Source organism: Nycticebus coucang, chromosome 14, assembly GCF_027406575.1.
Source record: "Nycticebus coucang isolate mNycCou1 chromosome 14, mNycCou1.pri, whole genome shotgun sequence".
Taxonomy (NCBI): Eukaryota; Metazoa; Chordata; class Mammalia; order Primates; family Lorisidae; genus Nycticebus; species Nycticebus coucang.
The window spans coordinates 10,278,104-10,303,336 of record NC_069793.1 but is presented as its reverse complement, the minus strand read 5'-3'; the positions used below and the strand labels follow the sequence as shown (position 1 = coordinate 10,303,336).

The window sequence follows — 25,233 nt, the reverse complement described above, 5'->3', positions numbered from 1 at the left end:
TTCTACACTGCTGGTGGGAATGCACACTAATATGTTCCTTTTGGGAAGATGTTTGGAGAACACTTAGAGATCTAAAAATAGACCTGCCACTCAATCCTACAATTCCTCTACTAGGTATATACACAGAAGAACAAAAATCACATTATAACAAAGATATTTGTACCAGAATGTTTAGTGCAGCCCAGTTCATAATTGCTAAGTCATGGAAGAAGCCCAAGTGCCCTTCAACCCATAAATGGATTAATAAATTGTGGTATATGTATACTATGCAGCCTTAAAGAAAGATGGAGACTTCACCTCTTTCATGTTTACATGGATGGAGCTGGAACATATTCTTTTTAGTAAAGTATCTCAAGAATGGAAGAAAAAGTATACAATATATTCAGCCCTACTATGAAACTAATTTATAGCTTTATGAAAGCTATAACCCAATTATAACCTAAGAATATGGGGAAAGGGGAAAGGAAGGGAAGGGGGGAGGGTGGGCAGAGGGAGGGTAATTGGTGGGACCACACCTACGGTGCATCTTACAAGTGTACATGTGAAACTTAGTAAATGTAGAATATAAATGTCTCAACACAATAACTAACAAAATGCCAGGTTAACACACTATGTTAACCAGTGTGATGAAAATATGTCAAATGGTATATAAAACCAGTGTATAGTGCCCCATGATTGCATTAATGTACACAGCTATGATTTAATAATGAATAAATTAAAAAAACATGAAACCACAAAGAATGCAATGGAAAAAAACATGTTTACTATTAAAAGCAAACTATTCTCATAATTTTTTGAGTCTATTTCCAAAGTGGTAATTAATAACATTAATTGAATAATCCTTGAACATGTAAGTGATTCTTGGTGCCAAACTTTGATAACTAAGTGCTTATGTGTATGGAATGGCTCTGAATGAAGGTTGCATCTGCTGTTACAGTTAAGATAACTATAGTTTTATGACAAAGTCCAGTATATGCTTCTCATAGATGTGTCCGTTCTATTGTCCCTCCAAGGTGGTCCTTTCCCATAAATCATCTTGGCTTTTATTAATATCTAGGTGAATTTTGAAGTTTGAAACTTCGTCCCAAAGCAAGATATTTCCAGGTGAAATTAGCAAAACTTAGAAATTATTTTGCAGAAATTCATACATTTAGTGCCATTGTAAATGTCATGCATCCGTCCATTGTATTTTTGGCTAGTTTGCAGGTATGTATTAATCCTCTTCGTTCTTCCCCTTATTTTACTCTGCCTTGGATGAAGTCTTGGGAATGCCTTAAAATTGTGTTACTTTCAAGCAAGTATCTTCCTTATCTGTTTTTCTTGTTCCTTTTCTGCTGAAAAAGAAAAAGCCAAAAAAAAAAAAAAATCAAGACACAAAAGTGAAAGTAGGTATAGAATACGTGTATTTATCCTGTATGCCTAAGGACAAGCTGAGCCTACACATCAGCTTTGTAACCTGAGGCCCTTTGGATTTTGGATCATTGTGCTGGAAAAGGCTCTGATACCACTGTATGCCTGGAAAGGCAGCATTGCATAGTGCTGCTCTCACCATTTCATCCTTAGCCCTTTGACCAATGACACTTTTGGAAAATCAAAGGGTGAAGAGAAATTCTTAAGTCTAGTTCATTCTCTTTCCCTCCCTTAATTGTTTTCTTCTTTTCTTAAATGCCCTCTCCTTAAAATTCCTGTTGCTGGTGGCTGCAGTTTGAGTTAATCTTTCAGGCATCCCAAGAAGAGCTAGACCCTTTAGATACATTGTCATCTTTGCATGGAAGATCTTGGTGTGTGCTCTAGACCCACAATTCTTCCTTGACTGAAGCAATAATCAGGTATGTATCTATGAGGCCTCTCATTCCCTTTCCTGTACTATATCCAGCACCCATTGGGTTGATGGGTGCTAAAGTCAGGGGATGAGAATGAGGCATTTGTGTCTCAACAGAATTATGAAAGAACAACAGGACTGTGTGTTTCCCACAGGGGCAGAGAGTATGTGTCATTCACAATAGGGCTACCTTAGCCCTTTTCACTACTAAAGCTAGTGGTGTGAGGTGGTCTGTGTGATCTAGAGAGCCTCAGGGGAGTCTGCCACAGACCAGGAGGCAGAGAGGTGAGGCTGCCCTTGAAGTAAAGATAGGGGGACAAATAGAAATAGGTCAGGTCTGAGCCTACGTGACAGCTAAAGGGGCTCAAGTGGTCATTGGCCTTCATCATCACAGAGCTATAGCACACGGCCACTCCCCATTTAGGTGACAGCTGGAGGATTTACTCACTCATTTTCCACGTCCTCTAGGGTGTTAGGAAGAGGCAGGTTCCTGGTTTCTGGGAGGAAGAGGATAAAGAGGACAGCAAGAATGGGGGAGACTCCATAGATAATCCAGGGCAGGTGGGGAGAATACCTCACTAGGGTCATCAACAGAGGAGCCAGTGCTGCCCCAATCCTACCGAAGAGTATATTGATTCCTGAAACTGTTGACCTTTGAATGAAAATAAAAGACAAAAAATCTTGCATAAATCTGTACAGGGAAGTTCTCATTTGTCATGCTTAGTCAGTATGGGAGACAAGACGACATACTTATTAAACACTTGGGCTTTCACAACAAGCTGTTACATGTGACATTTACTCTATTGGCCTCAGTATTGTTTGATAGTGTTATGTTGGTAACAGCTCCCAACTCCTATTTCATCGGTATTAAAATGGAGATACCCATAGCACCAATCCAGTAGTTATTGTCATTAAATGAGATAATGTGTGAAAGCAGCAGTCCCCAACATTTTGGGTAGCAGGGAACAGTTTCATGGAAGACAATATGTCCAAGGACAGGGGGTGAGGGCTCTACATTGGATGTAATTCAGGAGTCGATGCAAGTGTCAGGGGTGGCTGTAAATACAGATGAAGCTTTGCTTGTTTGCCCATCTCCTACTCTTCTACCATTCCTAGCAGGCCATAGGGAGGTACCTGTTCTCAACCCAGAGGTTGAGGATTGCAGCATTAAAGGGCTTGGCACATAGTGAGGCATAAACTTAGCTTAAAGAATTGTTGTTATCAGTAGTTGTCTTTATTTCTATTATAATTCATTCCCGTGACACCTAACAGTCTCAGTTTTTTCTTCATAGTAAAGTTTTTTTTTTTTTTTTTGAGACAGTCTCACTTTGCTGCCCTTGGGAGTGCTGTGGTGTCATAGCTCACAGCAACCCCACAACTGTTGGACTCAAGTGATCCTCTTGCCACTGCCTCCCATGTAGTTGGGACTACAGGCGCCTGCCACAACACCTGAGAATTTTTAGAGGCAATGTCTAGCTGTGGCTGAGGCTGGTCTCAAACCCATGAATGAGCTCAGGCAATTCAAAGAGTGTTGGGATTATAGGTGTGAGCCACCCTGCTGGCCTAGCCACCATGCTGACCTCATAGTAAAGATAATGTGTTCAGAAAGTCCTGTTTTGAAACCAGGCAGATGGTCTTTAGCTCTTATACCTGAGTGTGGTGGGGATGAGCTCAGGTTGGTGGACTCCAGCGCTGTTACTAGCAGCAGAAGCAGCACCAGCTCCCAATGTTGCTAGAGCCACACGCAGGATCTGCAATTCTAGAGAGAAGAGGACAGTGAGAGTCAGGAGGTCTTGGCTGAAGAAATCTGCCAACTCCTAGTAGTTGTAAAAAGGTTCTGCTGCAGTCTGGGCGCCTGTACCTCAGTGGTTAGAGCGCCACCCCTGGCACCACAAATGGTGTGTTCAAACCTCACTTGGGCCTACTAAACAAAAACAAAAAGAAAAACTAAAACAGAAGAAGGAAAAAAGCTTGTTGTAGAACTTTGCAAATGTGAAATATGTTGAAGACACACTGTAGCATTCTGGAGGTTAGGCATTGGTGAGTAGAATAAGAAGTACCGATTGTAGAATTCCAAGGGTTTAAGCATTAAATAAGAGGATTTAAATTGGTTCAACTCTTCCTGCCCCATTGAGTATTGTCAATAAATTTGACAGTAGGGAGTCAGATAATATTTGTTTTATTCGGTCTGTGTAATACTTTCTCTGCACTTTCTGTAGGGCATAGAGCCAAATATGGTTAAAAACTGGATAGGGTAGTTGTTTGTACCCTCACATTAACATGAAAAAGGAAATAAAAAAAGTAAAAATATAGAAAAAAACTGGAAAGGGAATGAGGAACTTCTTGAGTAGATTAAAACTACGAGTGTGGGAAGAAATTATAATATGAGGAAGGTATTGCACCATATAGTAATAAAAGGACTGGGTTGATTTGGCAGTGGACAGTGTGAAGACACAGAGCTCTAGAATAATAATTCAAGATGCAAACTTCACATTGGTTCTCCTAGTGGGAAACAAATAATGTCATATTGGGATACACCGACAGCAAAAAATTTAAAAGACACTTATAAAATTCAATAAACATAAACAATATAGGATTAAAGCAATGGAAAGGGATCTCCCATAAGGAAGCAACATTGGGTACAAAGGATGTGTGGGGCCCACCAGCCTGGGATTATTATTATTTTTTTTTTTGAGACAGAGCCTCAAGCTGTCGCCCTGGGTAGAGTGCCATAGCATCACAGCTCACAGCAACCTCCAACCACTCCTGGGCTCAAGCAATTCTCCTGCCTCTGTCTCCCAAGTAGCTGGGACTACAGGCACCCGCCACAATGCCTGGCTATTTTGTGGTTGCAGCCGTCATTGTTGTTTGGCAGGCCCGGGCTGGATTAGAACCCGCCAGCTCAGGTGTATGTGGCTGGCACCTTAGCCACTTGAGCCACAGGTGCCGAGCCGCCAGTCTGGGATCTTGTCCACTGTGCTCCTGCTCTGTCAGAAAGGTGAGGGGGCTGACCACTGACCTTCCCATTATGACTGTATAAGGTCATTCTATGAATTTGGGCACATGGATTCTAGGAAAGGTTGGGTCAGTTGCTTACTATGATTCATGTTTAGGGACAGATCATAAAAAGGATGGAGACATATGAAGATGAGACTCTTCCCCTGTTCCTACTGCACACTGCTTTTCTGCTTGAGGATAACAGAGTTTTATTTCAGGGAAGTCAAGAAGCCGGTCCTATGCAGGCACGGTGGCTCACACCTGTAATCCTAGCACTCTGGGAAGGAGAGGTGGTTGGATTGCTTTACATCAGTATTGAACACAAATGTCTTAACACTGTGATTGAGTAAACGAGAGGTGAAAGCTATGTTAATTAGTAGGATGTAAGCACTCCAATTTTTCAAATAATCAAGACATTGAATCCCACAAAGGCATAAATGTATTCATGATCTATATACATGACTTGTATGCATATGACTTAATAAAAAAAAAAAAAAAGACCGGCCTGAGCATGAGTGAGACCACATCTCTACTGAAAACAAAAAAAGAAAAACTTCTGGATGTGGTGGCATGTGCCTTAATCACCCAGGGAGGTTGAGGCAAGAGGATCACTTCAGCCCAGGAGATTGAGGTTGCTGTGAGCTATTATGCCATGGTAGTCTAGTGTAGGGCAAATAAAAAAATAAAATCCTGTCCTAACAAAGTGGCGCATTTATGATGATTTAATGTCAAATGCAAAACTGAAAATATAGGAATGAGGAATGGAGAAGTTGGAAGTGCTTTAATAATCAGAAAAATGTCCAAAACAGAAGAGATGAGAACATCGTGTTCCCACTTTGGGATAAAATTGCAGTGCCTAGCTGCTCCACAGTTGTTGGCAAAAGTGTGAGTGGGCAAAAGGTATGTGTCTAGTTATTGTAAAGAAATTGTATGGTGTAATTAGAGTAATGTCCATATCCATCTTGGGTGAAGACAACCCTGTTCCTGAACCACCCCCTGCTGTTATTGGCTCAGTAAGATCCTACATTCAGCAACAACTTGTCAGAATCTGTTTTATAGCCTCTGGTAGTTTCAGGGAATATTTTGGCTTTCAAAGACATTGCATTTTTTGTCATCAGGCAGTAAGACCAATGTATCTCTGAGGAATGAGGGAAACCACATTCCTTCCCTAAACTCCTTTCTCTCTCACCTTGGCCCACAAAGATGTTGACCAGAATGGACAGTCCTACCAGGAGCAGGAACAACACCTCGCTTGGTCGACGACCCATATGATCCAGTGTCCAAAGGGGAAAAAATCTGCCTATGAGTGTGACAGCTCCAAAGAGAACCTGGAACAGGTAGATATTCCTCCCGAAGTGCTGCAAGTTGAGTATCAGGCCATAAAGGGACAGAGTGATTGCCAATCTGAAGTCAGGAAAAGGCGTAGAAACAAATTTATAAGATCTGATGCCTAATAAGCAGTTCCTAAGATTGGGAAGGTAAGTCCTACCTTGAAAATTACTATCAATTGATGATAATATTGGCCCAGAATGCATTTGGTCAGCGTTGAAGAAGTAGGTTCATTGTGTTTCAGAGAATATTTGTTTTTAAGGCAATGCTATTAAGTGAAAATAAAATTATAATGGAACTTTATGTTAAAATAAGTTCTCCATGTCATAATACTTATTGAGGTTCCCCCGAAAGAGTTATCAAATAGACACATATTCTAGTGAAACTTATAAACTATTCATATAGAAAAAGTAATATGAAATCTGAGCTCATCACTGCACTGAAGGGTGTAAAGGTTTGGATATAGGGTTTGCTTATGGAAATTAGGGAAACTTGAGCAGTTGAGCATTGTGTGAATCTGTCTTCTCAGCTCCTGTGTTGAGAACTTTTCCTCACCTACTCGTAGTGAGTGAGGCTCCAAGGGCACTATAGGGCTGAGTTTGTCATGTGTTTTCTGGGTTTGTGTACAGCAGTGGCCTGAAATTTCTAAGCACATATATATATGCTTTATATCCATTATTAAAGTGAGAGCTGGAAACTATAGGTGATTTGTTTCATGCACAGGAATCAGAATAAAGTGTTTGGGAGGTAATTATATCTTGAGGTATATAAGGCATGGATGTATGGGTTTATTCATAGGTTAACATAGCCTCTAGAAGAGAGAGTCTGTTTATTAATTGTTGGGGGGCCTAACTCAGCCCCATGCAAATTCTCACCCTCCCCTTCTAAAAGAAAGAACACAAAGGGCCTAGTTGGCCCCACCTTTGAAATTTGTGACAAAGGACCCTAACTCACCATCGCTCTCTAGGCAAGCTTTGGAAATTTCCCACCCTCTATGGCCCGCAGAAGGGGTCTGTAACTGCCTCCAGGCATTAATGCCATCTTTTCCCTGTGCAGGAGAGTCCTTGTCCCTTTTCAATAAAGTTGTTAAACCTCTGTGCTTCGGCTCTCGTCTCCAAGTTCTGCTGCACCTCTTTTCATTAATTATGAATTGAGTATTGATTAATAATTTATTGTGGGAAGAAGGAATGGGAAAATAGGATTGGGGAATGAAAAGTGAATGCTGTTAGGTTAACACACAGGTCAATTAGCAGGGTCTGGAGAGAGAATGTCTTCAGGAGACAGAGGAAGTGTGATTCCTACATCACTGGAAATGGAGTGAGAGGCCAAGCGTTCCAGTGAGGGCTCCAGAGGATTTGCACCGAAGCACCCAGGAAAGGAGTCTGCTTTCTCAGACCTACACTCAGACCTTCCCTTCCCTCTAGCTCTTCTCCTTCCCCCACCCTTAGTGTGCAGAAACTGGAAACCTGACCCACGGGCTAAGAGTGGAGAGGAAGCACAACCTGACCAGATGGAGAAATAGCCCACAATACCTTCCTGCCTTATCCACCCCCAGTGCGTCCAAGGTCAGCTTGAATCAGGGAGCTGGAAGCTCCAACTCTGAATGACGATCTAAGGTGTAGTTTTAGTACTTGGCTGAAATATATCCATTATTAAAGTGAGGCTATTTTGGTGAGTGCAAGGATGGAGGTTTTTTTTATAAGCGACAAGGACAGTATACAATGTGGCTTGTCAGAAGTTTCATCCGGGGATAAGGAAAAAACTGCAGGGTAGGTTCAAGAGAAGGGTGAGAAGGGCTGAGGTAAAGGTTATCATTATGTTCTTTTGTGATCAGACATTCTGTGTTCTCAATATTCAATGTTAATTATTTTGATAAAGGTGACAGGAAAGACAGAAAATTCATATTTTAGCAAAACTATGTCTAGTATAGAAATTGAACGTGTAATTAACAATTGTTCAAAAAAATTTCAGGCCAACATAGACTTGCTCTTAAATCAGTACAAACATTTCAGGTGGAAATATAAGTAATTCAAGAGAAGACAGAGTCCAGAAACTACATTTTCTTGTATACAGTTGGCAGGCTAATATCCAAATTGCCCCAGTAACTCAAAAGGGATACAATGGCCTTCTCACCAAGTGGTGGTGAGTGAATTGACAATGGATTTGGAAAACATAAACCTTGACCCCAATCTAGAATCCCGTACAAAAATTAATTTGAGGTGGGTCATACACAACACAAATGTGATGGATGAAAAAGGTTTGGGTAGAAAACATAGAAAAATATCTTTGTAAACGTGGGGTAGCAACTATTTCTGAAAGGGGATATCACAAATACTATTCATGAAAGAGAAGATTGATTGACAGTCTTATAAAAATCGACAAATTTAGGTTATCAAAACATACCATCAGGGAGTGGAAAGGTTGTCCACAGACTGAGAAAAGACCTTTAAAATATACATCTAGGAGAAAATGATTTATTTCTTTAGGGTATTTTATCATAAGGACATTTACACTAGACTGTTTATCACAGCTCAATTTACAGTTTCCAAAAGGTGGAAACAACCTAAATGCCCATCAACCCAGGAATGGATTAACAAGCTGTGGTATATGTATACCATGGAATACTATTCAGCCATTAAAATAGATGTAGATTTTACATCTTTTGTATTAACTTGGATTGAGGTTGAAAGCATTCTTCTTAGTAAAGCATCACAAGAACGGAGAAGCAAGAGTCCAATGTACTCAATTCCAGTATGAAGTCAGTAGATGACCTAATATATGGTGGGGAGTAGGGGAATGAGGGAGCAGGTAGGGGAATGCGCGAGCAGGTAGAGGGGAAGAGAGTAGGGATTGGGGGGTCATGGTGTATGGCACATCTCTTGAGGGCAGGACACAATCGTAAGAGGAACTTTACCTAACAAATGCAATCAGTGTAATCTAATTCTTTGTACCCTCAATGAATCCCAAACAATTAAAAAAAAATCTAAAAGTGATGTAAATAAAAAAGTGACACTAATAAAAATGAATGTAGTCTAGGCAAGACAGGGAAGTCTTCACCATCATTCATCAGGAAAATGCAAATTTATTTTACAATGCACTAACGTCTATGTCCCTTTAAATAGCTAACTTAAAGTAACTCATAATAATTAATATCATCACATACTAATGCCTTCTATTAGTATAAAGAGATTGTACGTATGTGTGTCAATATGGTATGACCAAAGCTCTTACACTTGATGATGGGAGTGTATAGTTGTAAACCCACTTTGGGAATACTGTTTGGTATGTTTCTATAGAGAGATTTATACAGGCCTTAAAAACCAGAAACTCACAGTGGCCTGCTAATGAGAAAATCCATCATTCAGAGAAGCACTATGGCTAAATAACTGATAGCATATTCATATACATGACTTACGATCAAAAAGGCAAAGTATAGCGATGCAAAAAAATTGGTGAATTTCCCATAAATAAAAGGTGTATATATAGTATGATTCCATTCATACCAAATTTAGGTGTAGGCAAATGTAATCTATTGGAAAAGAGGTAAGAAGAGCTGTTACATGTGGGCAAGAATTAATTTGGGAGAAAAGGAGATGGAAGAGATGATTCAAGAATGTTGATAGGTGCATGGTTTTATAGGTAACGGCTACATGGTTTTATAGATTATAATCTATCTAAATGAACACTTTGTGCAGTTTAAATTAGGTCCCACTGAGTCGTCTGATCATAGTAGACTATCTTAAAATGTGACACTTAAAGCCATACATTTTGATAATGTTTGTTCTTATGTATTAATCATCCTCTACAATGCTGCTGCTAATACTATTGAAGGAAGGAATACATTCACATAACTAATATTTTAAAATTAATTACCACCAAATGGAGCTTACCTCACAACAGACAGGCAAAGGACTCTGATTCTCAGTTTAGGTGCACGGAATAAGCAGGAAATTGATGCTTTGATCTGGGCTCTATCCAACTCCTCCTGCATGGTGGAGCTTAGAAACTTCAACACCAAAAATAATAAGCATTTCTGAGATGTCAATAATGTTCCAGGCTTTTTGCTAATTACAAGGTGATGAGCAGGACATATTGTCTACAATCCTCAAGGAAATTTCTCTGTAGGGTGAATATGACACCCTTGTCCTTATTTAATGGCTGGTAATTTCAGGCATTTTAAAGGTTGGACAGAGACATAAGGCCCCACTCACAGGATTCTAATTCTGGAAATGTATTCACCCCAGGAACTCAGACTAGTGTGGCTATAAAGTCGTATTTTCATTTCACCCTCATAACCAGCTCCCCTTTCCAGATCACCTCAATGGTCAAGGTCTCTTCCGTATTCTTTTTTCCATTTATGTGTGCAACTCTTCTGAGTTCCTTTAAGCCCTCATCTGGCTGATTGTTGATAATCAGCCACTGAGCAGACTCCACCATCCACCTGAGAAAAGAAGACCAGGTAGGTACAGGAAATATTTGTTTATTTGTGAAATTCCCTTTAACCTGAGTTTTCTTTTCCTGTCATTTAATATAGATTTTATAAATTGCAGTAGAGTCATTTCTAACTAAGTCATCCCTCCATTGGACTCCCAAGAGGAAGGGTGTTTCTGGCCATCAATAAGTGTTCAAGTATTTATAGAGAAATGTGAGTAGTGACGATATCATGTAAACCATTTATTTGAATCCCTAGTTTTGCTATTAACATATAAATTATATACCATAAAATTAACCTTTCTTTCTGGGCACAATTAGGTTTTTTTTCGAGACAGAGTCTCACTATGTTGCCCTTGATAGAGTGCTGTGGCATCACAGCTCACAGCAACCTCCAACTCTTGGGCTTTCTCTTGTGAGAAAGTGATTCTCTGCCTCAGCCTCCCACCTAGCTGAGACTACAGGCACCTACCACAATGCCTGGCTACAATTTAGTGGCTTTAAACATAACCACAATATTATACAAACATTGCCACTACCTAATTCCAGAACATTTTCATCACCCCGAAGAAATTCCAATCTCATTCAGTCCCCATTGCTTTTCCCCAGTTCATGGTAAGCATTTATCTACTTTCTGTCTTTATGGATTTTTTTCCTACTGGATACTTCATAAATGTTATAATTCAAATTCTGATTAGTTTTGGCATTTCATGAATCCGGTATCACCCTTATCTAAAATCCAGCCGAACAGACAATAAGAACATTATAAAACCATATCCCTTAGTAATGTTGGGGTTCTAATACAGACAGACCAGAGAGAAAGTCTGGTGACCTATATGCAAGGTCTATCCTTATCTAGCTCCTAGAGTGGCCAGAGAACTGAGTTACATGGTTTGTCCACAATCCATGCCATCCACACAAGGGGAAGATCCCGTATATCTTCTATGCAGGGGAACAAAAGTGGTAACATGCCAAGGAGCAGCTACATGAGCATGACATCACTATGCACTCATGGCTGGCTGGGAACACGTGGTGCCTTCTGACAAGACCATACATACAAAGCCCAGACAAATTTATTTTATTACACACGCAAGGCCATGGGCGAGAAAGCCCAAAGACCTTTGTCTGTCCCTACATACTTACAGACTTTTTTTTTTTATTAAGTCATTTGTACATAGATCATGAATACATTTACGCCATTATGGGATTCAATGTGTTGATTATTTATACACATTGGAGTGCTTACATCTACTAATCAACATAGCCTTCACCTCATTTACCCAATTACAGCTTGAAGTCATTTGTGTTCTACACCTGATAGATCCAACTTGTACTTGCTATATGCTCCATAGGTTTGGTCCCCCTACTAACTGTCTGTCTATCGACCCACCCCCTACCTTCCCCTCTCACTCTCCTTCCCTCCTTCATCCTAGGCTATAGTTGTGTTTCATTTTTCATATGCAAGTGTGAGTGATTATAAATTGGTTTCAGAGTAGTACTGAGTACATTGGATATTTCTTTCTTTTAATAGACTTTGATGGAAAAACCCACAAGGTAAGAATAACAAACCAATTCAGCAGCATGCTGAGGGGATCATACACTATGCTCAATTGGTATTCATTATTGATTGCAATAATGTTTCAACATGCAAAAATCCATCACCATAATATACTCCTATACTCCATTAACATAACAAATTAAAAAACCCACATGGTCATTGAATTTGGTGGAATAAAAGCAAATTAACACCTAGTTTATGATTAAAAAAACACTCAAGAAAAGGTTACAAGGGAACTGTCTCAACATGATGAATGTCATATTCTAAAAATCTAAGGTGAACATTATACCCAGTGATGAAATAGCAATAGTTTTCCATTGAGATCAGGAATAAGTCAAGATACCTACTTCCATGACTTCTATTCGGGAGTGTACTGAAAGTTCTTACCAGAGTGATGAAAGAGGCCAAATTATCTCTAATTGCAGATGATATAAACTAATACTTAGAGAATACAAAAGATTCCACAAAAACTGTTACCACTAACAAATTCCTCCAAGAAACAGAATATGAAGTAAACATGCAAAAATCAGTTGTTTCTATATACTAACATTGAAAAGTCTGAATAAGAACTTACAAAAGAATTTCATTTACAGTAGGACACACAAGAATAAAATACTTATAAATTAAGTTAACCAAGGAGGTTATAGAGTTGTAGAATGAGGGTTACAAACAATACTGAAAAAACTCAAAAAAGACAAAACAAATAGAAATACATTTTATATATCTGGATGAAACTATTTAAAGCAATCTGCACATGCAATCCCTATGAAAATGCTGATGACATATTTTTCTGAAACACTCTACCTAAATTTCAAATGGAATCTCAATGGAGCCCAAATAGACAAAGCAATCTTTCAAAAGAAGAACAGGAGTGGAAGACTCGTACTTCTAAATCCAATACTTACTACAAAGCAACAGTAATCAAAACAGTGTGGCACTACCAGTGGAACAGAATAGGGAGGCCAGATACAAACTCTAACATACATGTCCAAATACTTTTTGACAAGAGTCTTAATGGGACCGAATAGCCTTTTCAACAAATGGGGGTGGAAAAAATGAATATATGCGTGCAAAAGAACAGAGGTGAGCACTTCCTATTCCATATGCAGAATTAATTAATAAGACCTTAAAGCAAAGACTTAAACGTATCAAAATGTTAGAAGCATATAAAGGTAAAATGTTGTTGACATAGTATTTGGGTATGATTTCTCAGAGATGACAGCAAAGTCACAACAATAACAACAATGGCAATACATTATCAGGAGAGTAAGAAGGCAACACGCATAGTGGCAAAAACACTTGGAAATTATACATTTGATAAGCGATTAATATCTAGAATATAGAAGGAACGCCTAAAATTAAAACAATAAGAATAACAAAACCCAATCCAATTCAAAAATAAGCAAAAGACTTCAAAAGACATTTCTCTAGAAAAAGTATACAAGCACTTGAAAAGAGACCAATTATGATAGTTTTGTCAGATGTAGAATTTGTTTTGGAAAGATTTTTTGTTTTCAATGCTTTGAACATTGTTGTGACCCAGGAACTGAGCCACAGCATGGCAGACTGAGAGTTCCCCATGTAGGTCTTTATCCATCTGCTTGGGTCCAGCAGACAAAGGGAGAGAAGGCATGGTGAATTCACACACGTTTCTTGACTTGTGGGAGACTACAGCAACATCATATCAGCCATCAGCAAGGCTGACAGGTGCTGCCTTTACCCAATTATTCAAGGCCTTTTTATCAGGTTTTTTTGGGGTCGTGCATATATAAGTAAAAAAGTGAAAAGGTATCAGCTCATGTTTCAATTAAACAGGCAGTCTTTTGTTCATGGAAGAGAGCTATCAGGGTGAAGGACAGAGGAGCACTAAACTACAGATCATAGGGAACTGGTAGGTTTTAATGAGGAAAAGTTACAGCCCATAGTTTACATAGCTGCAGCTGAAGGGTAATTGTCAGTTGCTTTTTAGTTTTAGTTTTGTCTCTAAACTGCTGATTTCTAGCTAGACATTTCCCAGATCAGTTTCTCATCTATTCTGCTGGACATTCCAGCGCCCCCATGCCACCTTAGGTGTGTATGGCAGTGGAGGGGCTGAGGCCCAGGGCTGGATCATGCTGGAGTCTTCAGAAATGCCAGCTTTCTCTAGCTTTTATCCACAGAATATCCACAGTCGGTCGTTGGATTTTGGAAGATGGATTACGCTGTGCCAAAGTGTGGATCTTTTGAGTGTATCTATTTGGAATGTTTGAGTTTCTTGGGTGTACACATAGGTGAATCTTTCCATCATATTTGTTTCTTGGGGGGCTTTTATTTCTTAAATTCAGCTTCATCCTTTTTCGCTAACCTTTCCTTCTGGGACCTGTCCAATGTATATGGTGATACACTTGATACTGTCCCACAAACTGGCACACTCTCCTCATTTTTCTTAATTCATGTTCTTGTTCATTGAACTACACAGCCTCAATAATCTATCCTCACGTGCTATGATTATTTTCTGCCTCCTCAATTCTTCTTAGGCCATCCAGTGAATTTTTCACTTCTTGCATTTCAGTGCTAGAGTTTCTATTTGGAGACATCTTTTTAATATTTTTCCTTACTTCTGTAGAATTGGTTTCTTTTAATTAGTTTCTTTTGCCACATTTAAAAGAGCTGATTTAAAGCCTTTTCTAATCAGCCAGCATCTGGCTTTCCTCACACAGAGTTTATAGTGATGGCCTCTTCTTCCTGGGTAGGAGTCATACTTTCTTAGTTCATTCAATAGCTTCTAACATGGTTGAAACCCAAGCCTTCGAACAATAAAATATAGCAACATTGGATATGCTTCAGAGTGTTTGTTGCTGTTGTTCCTGGTGCTTTATGTATTAGGGCAGTGGCTTTCTGTGAATTAATTGTATAAAATCTCTATTATTCATGGATGGCCTATGCAATCTCCACTGGTTAGCTTAGTGGTCATCCAATGAGTTAATTGCCTACAACCAGCAAATAACCCAGTCTTTATTGAGAGGCTGTGAGAATGTGTTGAGATATACCTTTATCAGTCAACCATGCAATTTAATATTCTGCCTTAGCCTCCACTCATTGCATATTCAGAGCCTCAAGATCACCAGGAGGTGAGGGCTCAGGGCCTTTTCAGGACTTTCGTGAGCATGCATACATCTGTAGACATGCACATGACCTTCTAGACAACCAGGAATATGTTGAAGCTTTTGGAAACCATGAAAGATGGCTTGGTGCCTGTAGCTCAGTGGCTAGGGTGCCGGCCACATACACTGGAGCTGGTTGGGTTTGAACCCAGCCTGGGCCTGCCAAACAACAATGAAAATTACAACAAAAAAATAGCTGGGACTACAGGTGTGTGGCAGGCGCCTGTAGTCCCAGCTACCTGGGAGCCTGAGGCAAGAGAATCGCTTCAGCCCAAGAGTTCCAGGTTGCTGTGAACTGTGACTCCATGGCCCTCTACCGAGGGTGACATAGTGAGACTCTGTCTCAAAGAAAAAAAAATAATACATTCCTTTTGGAAAGATGTTTGGAGAACACTTAGAGATCTAAAAATAGATCTGCCATTCAATCCTATAATTTCTCTACTAGGTATATACCCAGAAGACCAAAAATCACTTCATAACAAAGATATTTGTACCAGAATGTTTATTGCAGCCCAATTCATAATCACTAAGTCACGGAAAAAGCCCAAGTGCCCATCAATCCACGAATAGATTAATAAATTGTGGTAAACAGTTTGAACAGTATCAAAAAAAAAATCAATTGTGGTATATGTACATCATGGAATATTATGCAGCCTTAAAGAAAGATGGAGACTTTACCCCTTTCATGTTTACATGGATGGAGCTGGAACATACTCTTAGTAAAGTATCTCAAGAATGGAAGAAGAAGTATCTAATGTACTCAGCCCTACTATGAAACTAATTTATGGCTTTCACATGAAAGCTATAACCCAGTTATAACCTAAGAATAGGGGGAAGGGGGAGAGGGAGAGGAGGGAGGAGGGTGAATGGGCGGAGGGAGGGTGATTGGTGGGACTACACCTGTGGTGCGTCTTACAAGGGTACATGTGAAACTTAGTAAATGTAGAATATAAATGTCTTAACACAATAACTAAGAAAATGCCAGGAAGGCTGTGTCAAACAGTCTATAAAACCAGTGTATGGTGCCCCATGATCGCATTAATGTACACAGCTATGATTTAACAATAATAAAAAAAAAAGGGTGACGCCTGTGGCTCAGGGAGTAGGGCGCCGGTCCCATATGCCGGAGGTGGCGGGTTCAAACCCAGCCCGGGCCAAAAACCACAAAAAAAAATAAAAATAAAAAAATAGAAACCATGAAAGATATAGTTGTCCTTTGAATAATATAGTTTTGAACTATGAAGTTTCAATATATGTGAGTTTTCGAAAATGAAATGGCAGCAAGTGTGCCTGTCCCTCTGGTATCCCCTTCCACCTCCTCCACCTCTCCTATGTCTGTCACCCCTCAGGCACCAAGACTAACCCCTCATCTTCCTCTTCCTTCTCAGGCTACGTCATGTGAAGATGACAAGGAGAAAGATGTTTATGATGATCTCATTCCACTTAATGAATAGTAAATTGACTTCTTTTCCTTATGATTTTCTTAACAGTTTCTTCTCTTTGGCTTATTATATTATAAGAACACAGCATATAATATAACACATATAACATACAAAACATATATTCATGAACTTTTTATGCTATAGGCAGGCACCGTGTATCTGCTCTGGTGCAATGCTGGTGCAGTGTCCAAATAGCTTCCTACTCAGTTCTGAGGCCTGTGGTGCTGGGGGAGCCCCTCAAAGCTTGTGTTATGGTGTCCACTGTGGGAGAGTGGAGCCCCATGATCTCTTCCCTAACACTTTCCCACTTGTGGACACTTTGTTCAGGTACCTTCCAATCTTGCTGAACTAATTAATTACACCACCCCGCCTCTCTCTCTGAGTTGCACTTCTCTAGTTGGTTCTGCAATGATTCACAATACTTGCTCCCAAAACATCACTCCGTGGGTTAGTCTTTACCCACAATTTCTGATCCCTTGAGAGCTGTGAATGCAGGGTGCTTTAGTCCGCTGTCTTACATCATATTCTGCCCTTTCCTTTTACACTCCCACTTACAATGACAAACATCCCCAAATCGTCTCCATCACATAACGTTCCCAAAGTCACATCAGTAATATATTTGCTTCAAGAATAAGTATGTGTCTTTTTGTAACATGCAGAAGTAGTTAAGGATATTTCTGTGTGCTATACAACAATGATTGCATCTGACAGATGTCCAGATACTTAGTTATTCTATTCTGTTCATTGCTTCTCATGTGCTATAATGGGAGGTAACAGGGACTGTGGGTCAGGATCAGCCCATGGAGTGGACAAATCCCAAGTGACAGAATTCTCCTCTGTGTTCCCACCACAGCCTCCTTTATTTGCAAAAAAAAAAAGAAAATTAGATTTTCCATACCTGAAGGACAAGAAGAAGACAAACATGGGTATAGACAGGGTGAGTTGCAGTGTGCGCCAGTCTCGAATGGCAAAAGCCAGTCCTCCCAGGAGCATCTGCCCAGCACTCCAGGCAGTCAATAGCAGCATTATAGCCATAGATCGTGACTGGGCATTTGTCCACTCTACCACTGGAAGAAAACATATATGGTAACAGTAATTTCAGACACAGGGCAATTTCGAGGTTAATTCAAGGCAAAAGACAAGAAAAGAGTCAAATTATTGACTTACCCTGACAAAAGAAGTTTCCCAAAATCGTCATGATACAGAACCCTGTCAAACAGCGTAGTGTGGAGTAAACAAAGAGGTTGGGCGCCAAGGCTGCACAGGTGTCACAGACGGCCACCTGGAGGAGACACCAGGTGCATATAATCTTCCGTCCAAACCTAAGAAATATTGAACTAGATAAGCTTATTTAGGAACAAAAAGTGTAGGTGGAAATCTTGACACTGAAGGAACATCTTGAAATTTAGGATTAATGTTTCACGACTGGAGCATACCCCTTGAGACCTAGTGGAAAGGTTTTATTAGTAAACAGCAGAAATCTCTGGTGAAAGTAACCCTGTCTACTTGTCAATATGAGAGCTTCGTCAAAGCTCTTGCACTACCACCGGGAGGATATGATGCCATGTGAAAGTGTATAAAATAAAAGGAAATGTGGGAAGTTGTAAAAAACACTCATTATAAAATCATATACATTGAAAATAGTGGATTTGTGCACTGTACTTAGATGAAATCAAGAAATCTGAACTTGGGCCTCTATACTCTGAAGGTAAAGGGTAAACTTATGTGAATGGAAGAGGCAAAAGACAGTACATAAAACTTGCAGATCGACTGTACAGCCACCACTCTCAGCTTTGTTTCCATTTTCAGTTCAAACAGAGTATAATTCAGCCTCTCTATCCCTGAGTTCAGGAATTAATGGAAAGTTCACAGAGGAGAGGATGAGGTGAGAAAGAGCATAAGGAGCAAGGAAGGGAAAGATAAACAAAAGGAATGGTAATTATTAATAGGTGTGCCACGGTTGGTAGGATGGCTACCACATGTGAAGCCAGCTTTGAATCAGGTACCCGAGTTCATTCTGAATTCCTGGTAGTGACAACAGATGAACAAACTTTAGTTTTTGACACCTGTTCTATGCCATGTGTTACTTTTGCAATTTACTTCCTTATCATTCTTATAGAATGTGTACCTTTGTGAGTGTTTATACAACCTGTGTTTTATTACTAAATTTTTATGATTCAATTCAGAATACAATGAAATTTTTTTTCAAAAAGTTCTTGTTTTTCTTATTAAATCATAGCTGTGTACATTAATGCGATCATGGGGCACCATACACTGGTTTTATAGACCATTTGACATATTTTCATCACACTGGTTAACATAGCCTGTGATACAGATCATGATGGAGAGGCAATCACTTGAAATTGAAGAAATGAAAAGTCAGTAATTATAATGAAAATCTGTATGTGGTAAATAAATTCTCAGGGTAGTGGTTGCCCTGGGTTCAGAGGGAGGGATAAACAGGTGTTACATAGGTCATTTTGAGGGAGCTATTGTAATGATGGATACATGACTTTATACGTTTGCTGAAATGCCTAAAACTGAACAAAACAAGTGTGGCCTAATTTAAACTATGAACCTTAGTCAATAATGTATCAATATTGGCTTATCAATTGTAACCAATGTACCACAGTATTGCAGTACTACTAATAAGGTAGACTTTGTGACAGGGAGTATATGGGGACTCTCTGTGGTTTGTATTCAATATTTGTAAATTGAAAATTGCTATAGAAATTAAAGCCTGTATGTAAAAAAGTCTCACAGTAAAGACACATATATCAAGATGTTAATATTAGAGATCAGTATGGTGTTAGGGATGGAGACAGGAAATGTGTCACTGGGGGTGAGACTAGGGAAAAAGTGTTTGGGGTCCTATGGGAAGCTGAAGAGGAGTTTTGAACAACAGACTAGTTCTACACACAAAATTGTAAGTAGATCTTCAAGGTTATTGGTAAAATGCAAAAATTAAGAAAGAGCTTGGATAAATAGCTCTGTGGTGAATAAAGTCGTGAAAGTGGGCCTCTGTGTTTTTGTTGCACTTGTACAGGAAAGACTTTGCTTTTCCCTATTCTGTAAGAAACTAAGTGTGGATTTGTTATATACGTCTTCTACTGTGTTAAAGTATGTTTTTTTCTATGCCCAGGTTTTTCAGCATTTTTTTTCATGAAAGCATGCTGAATTTTATTGAATGGGTTTTAGGCATCTATATGGTAAATGCTTGAGATGATGGATATCCCAATTACCCTGATTTGATGATTACAAACTGTATGCCTCTATCATAATGTGTTGAATCGTATGAAAATGCATAAGGATTATGTATATGAAATAATTAAAAGTAGAACAATAAAGGAAAGAAAGTAAATGCTCTGATGCAGAAATCTATGCAGGATATATATAACTGTAATGAACTCAAAGGTCACAGTTATTTTTAAAGGGGAGAGCCAAATTATTATTATTTTAAAATTTGATTACAACCAATTTGTTGGCATTAAAATTAGAGGCATTTTAAATTTGAATGGATATATACCAAAAGCCAGATATTAAGTTTGGTAAAATGGGAACAGGAATTTTCCAGTAATTACAGTTTAGTAGGCAGAAATCAATTTAGAGAAACAAACCCCATGTTTACAATGATTGTGCCACAGATTTAAACTTCAGTAGTGCATCAGTAAATTGTTCACATTGAGATCTTAACCTTGAGATTTGACAGCTGTTTCGTGAAAAAGAAAAAAAAATCTCCATACTCTGTGCAAATATATCAGTCTTCCATGTGCTTTAGCACACACTTAGAATTTCTCCATTATATATGTACAAAACTCCTGCCATGTGGGCAGGGAAAAATACATACTTTCCTAACAAAACTATAATGTAGTTCCGCCCCAAGAAGCTGCGGGCGGAAAAGTCAAGCAGCCAAGGCCGCCAGCCAGCACCAGCGGGTCCCGCGGCGGGGCATAGACCAGGGTCATAGTGCTGGGAAGCAAGAGGCTCAGCAGGAAGAGAAGAAGGAAGTGAAGCCAGCGACTGCAAAGAGCTGCAGAGGATCGCAGATCGTGACTCGGGCGGTGGCGGCACAGCAACCAAGGTCACGGTTTTTAACCAAGATTACCAGATGCCCTTGAGCACTTAAGGTGCCCTCAGTATCCTGGCGGGAGACATGCCTGTATGATGGGTCGATGACAGCCTCCAGAAAAACTCTTCCAGGACTCAGGAATCCCCACAGTCCTCATCCCCAACCCATGTCACCCTAGGTTCTAAATATTATGCTTCTTTCCTGGTTACAAAAATGACTTATTAAAGGCATTTTACAAGGGTCAGCATTTCCACTGCACGTGAGTGACTCCCTCTTAACGCGAGTGAATCCCATCACACGTGAGTGATTCTCACTGCACGTGGGCCCCAAACCCCAGGTGTGAAATGATGAGCAATCTAACAGTGTCCACGATGGTAAGAGACACGAACAGAACCTTCTCTGAGGAACACAGGCGAATGGCTAGCAAACATACGAAAAAATGTTCATTGTGCCTAATCATCAGAGAAATGCAAATCAAAAGCACCCTGAGATGTCACCTAACAGCAGTAAGATTAGCCCACATCACAAAGTCCCAAAGCTGCAGATGCTGGTGTGGATGCGGAGAGAGAGGGACACTTGTACACTTTTGGTGGGACTGCAAACTGATACAGCCTCTTTGGAAAGAAGTATGGAGAATCCTCAAAGAGCTCAAATTAGATCTCCCCTTTGAACCCGCAATCCCATTACTAGGCATCTACCCAGAAGAAAAAAATCCTTCTATCATGAGGACATTTGCTTTCGACAGTTTATTGTAGCTCAATTTGCATTAGCCAAAATGTGGAAACAACCTCAAGGGCCATCATCTCAGGGATGGGTTAACAGATTGTGGTATATGGGTACTATGGAATATATTCAGCCATAAAAGACTGTGACTTCGCATTTTTAGTACTAACCTGGATGGAATTGAAACACATTCTTCGTAGTAAAGCATCTCAAGAATGGAAAAGCAAGTATCCAATGTGCCCTACACTGATATGAAGCCAGTAGATGATCTAATGCATGCCCACAGAGGATAAAAAGTCATTTCAGTTCAAGGTGGGAAGAGGGGGAACGGAAGGTGCACACCGCTGGGATGTTTGGCACGCTTTTTGAGGGCGGGACCCAACTACAAGAGGGAATGTACCTAACAAATTCAAACATTTTGACCTGGTTATTTGTACCCTCACATTAACCTGAAAAAAAAAATATGAAAGTGTCCATTATCATTTCCCTCACAAGCCTAGGTGGTTCAGAATGTTGCCAAGGGCAGTAACAATGCTTCACAATTTGTGCTTTGAAACATGCAGCTACCTTCTGCCTCAAACCCCCTTCTTCTCCTTGTATGGAACCAACTCATAGTTATAAACCTAGAATTCTGTGATCTACCCTGAAAACGTCGTCCTGCAATTTTGTTAACCTTGATTTATACTTTTGGGTCTTCCTTTATGCACTATAATTAATAGAGTTCTCATACCTAACTATGATTTCTGGTTCACATATCAAGCATTCCTATTCAGTTTTAGCTCTATGGAGTCAGAAATAGAGGTCAGCACATAGCATAATGCAAGGTACACACATATATATCCTCTGATAAACACTCCCAATGTAATGAGGTGACACTTACCTGTCTGATAGATAACCATACACCGGACTTCCCAGCAATGACCCAGCCATAAGTAGGGACTGAACCAGTGATTTCTGTGACTCAGATTCACACACCAGGTCCCACTGGAAGAGAAGGAAAGCAGCACAGTGGAGCCGGGGAGGACTGTGAGCCCTTTAGTGGACACTGACTCCAGACTCCAAACTCGAGCATATAGGATGTGCATGAGCCTCTGCTGTGATCGTCCTGCCTCCCTCTCCAGCTTCGTCTACAGACACTCTCCTCTGGTAGCCCACACTCTGACAGTACTGAACTAATCTCAAGCCTTCAAATGCCGCTGGCTCTTTCTCTGGCCTCACAACCTTCCAACAGCCTTTATGCCTGTGTCTATGTCTCTATTCATTTTATCTTCACACTCCCTGAATTGCACTAACTTATATACGTTCTTTAAGAGTTACATTTAAAAACATGAAATCACAGATAAAAAGTTACCTTTACCAAAATGTAAAAAAAAACCCCATATGGAAAAACCCAGTGTTTTTTTCTAGGAAGGTCATCCTAATCTTGTAGGGAACATAAGGGACCTTGCCTTGGCTTCATTTACTTGTGATTTCAAACACTGTAATAAATCTCATCTTTGGGCACATACCGAATCATTCAGAAAACTTGAGAAATCCTGGCACCTGGATCCTATGCCCAGAGGTTCCGGTTATTTGCTCTGCATATCAGTTTTGCAATGATTATTGAGAACCACTAACCTATCTAACATTTTTCTAGGTCTTTCTCATAAGAATCAATGATAGAAATCAGTTTATACTTAGCTTGTTCAATATATTAGCCTTAATACTCATACACTTGACTGCATCATAGTGCAGATAAGCGATTGCTACAAGCTGAAGGAATGAAGAAAGGGCTGGCTCAGTGCCCGTAGCCCACTGGTTATGGCGCCAGCCACATGCACTGAGGCTCATGGGTTCAAAACCAGCCTCGGCCAGCTTAACAACAATAACTGCAACAAAAAATAGCTGGGCATTGTGGTGGGTGCCTGTAGTCCCAGGTACTTGGGAGGCTGAGGCAAGAGAATCGCTTAAGCCCAAGAGTTTGAGGTTGCTATGAGCTGTGACGCCACGGCCCTCTACGGAGGGCAACAGTGAGACTCTGTCTCAAAAAACAAAAACAAAAACAAAAACAAAAAAAAGGAAAGGAAAGAAAGGGCTGACTGCAGCACCCATCTGGGGACTAAATGTGCGAAGCAATTGCATTCTTTGTGTTGCCTCTAAACACGACAATCACACAAGCAGAACATGCAGTTTCCTACCTCAGTCACAATGGTGGAGGAGAAGCTTCGGTCATACACCCAGCCGTCCACACAGGGCTCTGTGTCTGGCTCACTCATGTTGGAGAAGCTCCCATTTGGGTAAAGGAGCTGCCACTGGGGATGGACGAAACGACGACACTTCTCTGGCCTCAGGTTGGAATCCAGTGGGATGGAGACTCTCAGGAGGGCATCTTGGCTGAGGGTCCCAGTGTCATTGTCAGAGATAGTGTCATTGTCGAGGATGTGGACCCAGCAGCGATGACCAGGGATGGCTGCAGTGAAGTTCTCCAGCAGGATATGAGGATACAGCAGGATGCTGATGATACATAAGAAAGCCAGCTGAAGGATCTGGAATCTCCCCAGGCTTCCTACCTGATCCAGGAGCACTTCAAAGGCCATCGGGGCTGAACAGGCGATCCCCAGGTGTTAGCACAGTGAGCTTATGGAGTTCAATTCAGAAGTAGAAGAGGTTCCACTTCTACTAAGGTGCAGTAATCCTGTGTTGATCCAGACACCACTTTCTCCTCGATGGGCCTGGTCACTCAACTATAGCAGAGCAGTGCAAGGAGTTTCAGAAAGAAATATTGTATTATGAAAGAAATATTGGAAACATAAAAGCAAAACTGCTTTATTACCTTTTGTGAGCAAAGAAGATAGAAGGGAACTTTTTTTTGGTCGAGACTGAAGTTTGACTAAAAGTTAATCCAAACGAGTTAAAGTAAAACAAAGTGGAATGCTTGGTACAAATGTTGACTTTTTTTTAAGTGAAGGTCTGCTTTGGTTTAAATTATGTGAGTCACAGTGAACTTTAAAATTTTGGAAGTAGTGAAATGAATATAATAAGCAAAGAGAGTGGAATAGTGTTTTTTTTTTTTCAGAGAGCTCACCCTGTTGTCCACTCTCTTGCCCAGAGGGGACTGCAATAGCACCATCATCCCTCACCACAGCTTGAAGTCCTGGGCTCCATGGATTGTCCCACCTTACAGCATTCTGAGAAGCTGGGACTACAGATGTTAGATAGCATGTGTGGTTAATTTGTGAAATTTTTTAGAGTCAGGATCTTTGTTGTCAAGGCTGGTGTTGAGTTCCTGGTGTCAAGTGATCTTCCAAGCTCAGTGTCACAAAGTGCTGGGTTTACAGTCATGAGCCACCAACCTGGCTGGGAAATAGCCTTGTCATTAGTAGTTTATTTCACTAGATTTGTTAATTCTTGCAAATAATAATTTAGATTTTCTGCTTCTATGACTATAAAAAAAGCAACGTAATTAACTTAAATATTTCACTTACGTACTTGTAAGTTTATAAACAAAACTTGAAGTCAATGTGACAAGTGTCATGTTACAGATAATAAGGGCATGTACATAACAATTTTTATTAAAATGTCATAAGATAAGCACAAGGAGATAACAGTGGGCTGCTAAAGAATTAAAGGGAAATTGTTTTTATCATTCCCTGGAAGATGTTGTGAGGAAGATAAGTCACCCCTGTAAAAATTGACTTTGGCTCCTCTGGATAGAAAATTCTAGAGGCAATAAAGCAGTA

At 40.1% G+C, this 25,233-nt stretch overlaps 1 protein-coding gene across 3 annotated transcripts; it reads right to left on the bottom strand.

The window, feature by feature from the left end:
- Positions 1-741: 741 nt before the first annotated feature.
- LOC128565629 (steroid transmembrane transporter SLC22A24-like) lies at positions 742-24,356 on the bottom strand. 3 transcript variants are annotated; one of them, XM_053562227.1, is made up of 10 exons: positions 23,692-24,356; positions 22,395-22,498; positions 17,890-18,044; positions 17,621-17,789; positions 10,466-10,589; positions 10,039-10,133; positions 6,009-6,223; positions 3,473-3,581; positions 2,271-2,474; positions 742-1,334 (listed from the first exon to the last, which is right to left on the bottom strand). In XM_053562227.1, exons 1-10 carry the CDS (start codon positions 24,088-24,090, stop codon positions 1,274-1,276), a joined length of 1,635 nt encoding a protein of 544 aa, XP_053418202.1. In that variant the 5' UTR covers positions 24,091-24,356; the 3' UTR covers positions 742-1,273. The 3 variants fall into 3 exon arrangements, with proteins under 3 accessions (XP_053418202.1, XP_053418200.1, XP_053418201.1); XM_053562225.1 differs by having other exon boundaries at positions 10,039-10,154; positions 23,692-24,355; XM_053562226.1 differs by having other exon boundaries at positions 742-1,331; positions 10,039-10,154; positions 23,692-24,353.
- Positions 24,357-25,233: the final 877 nt, after the last annotated feature.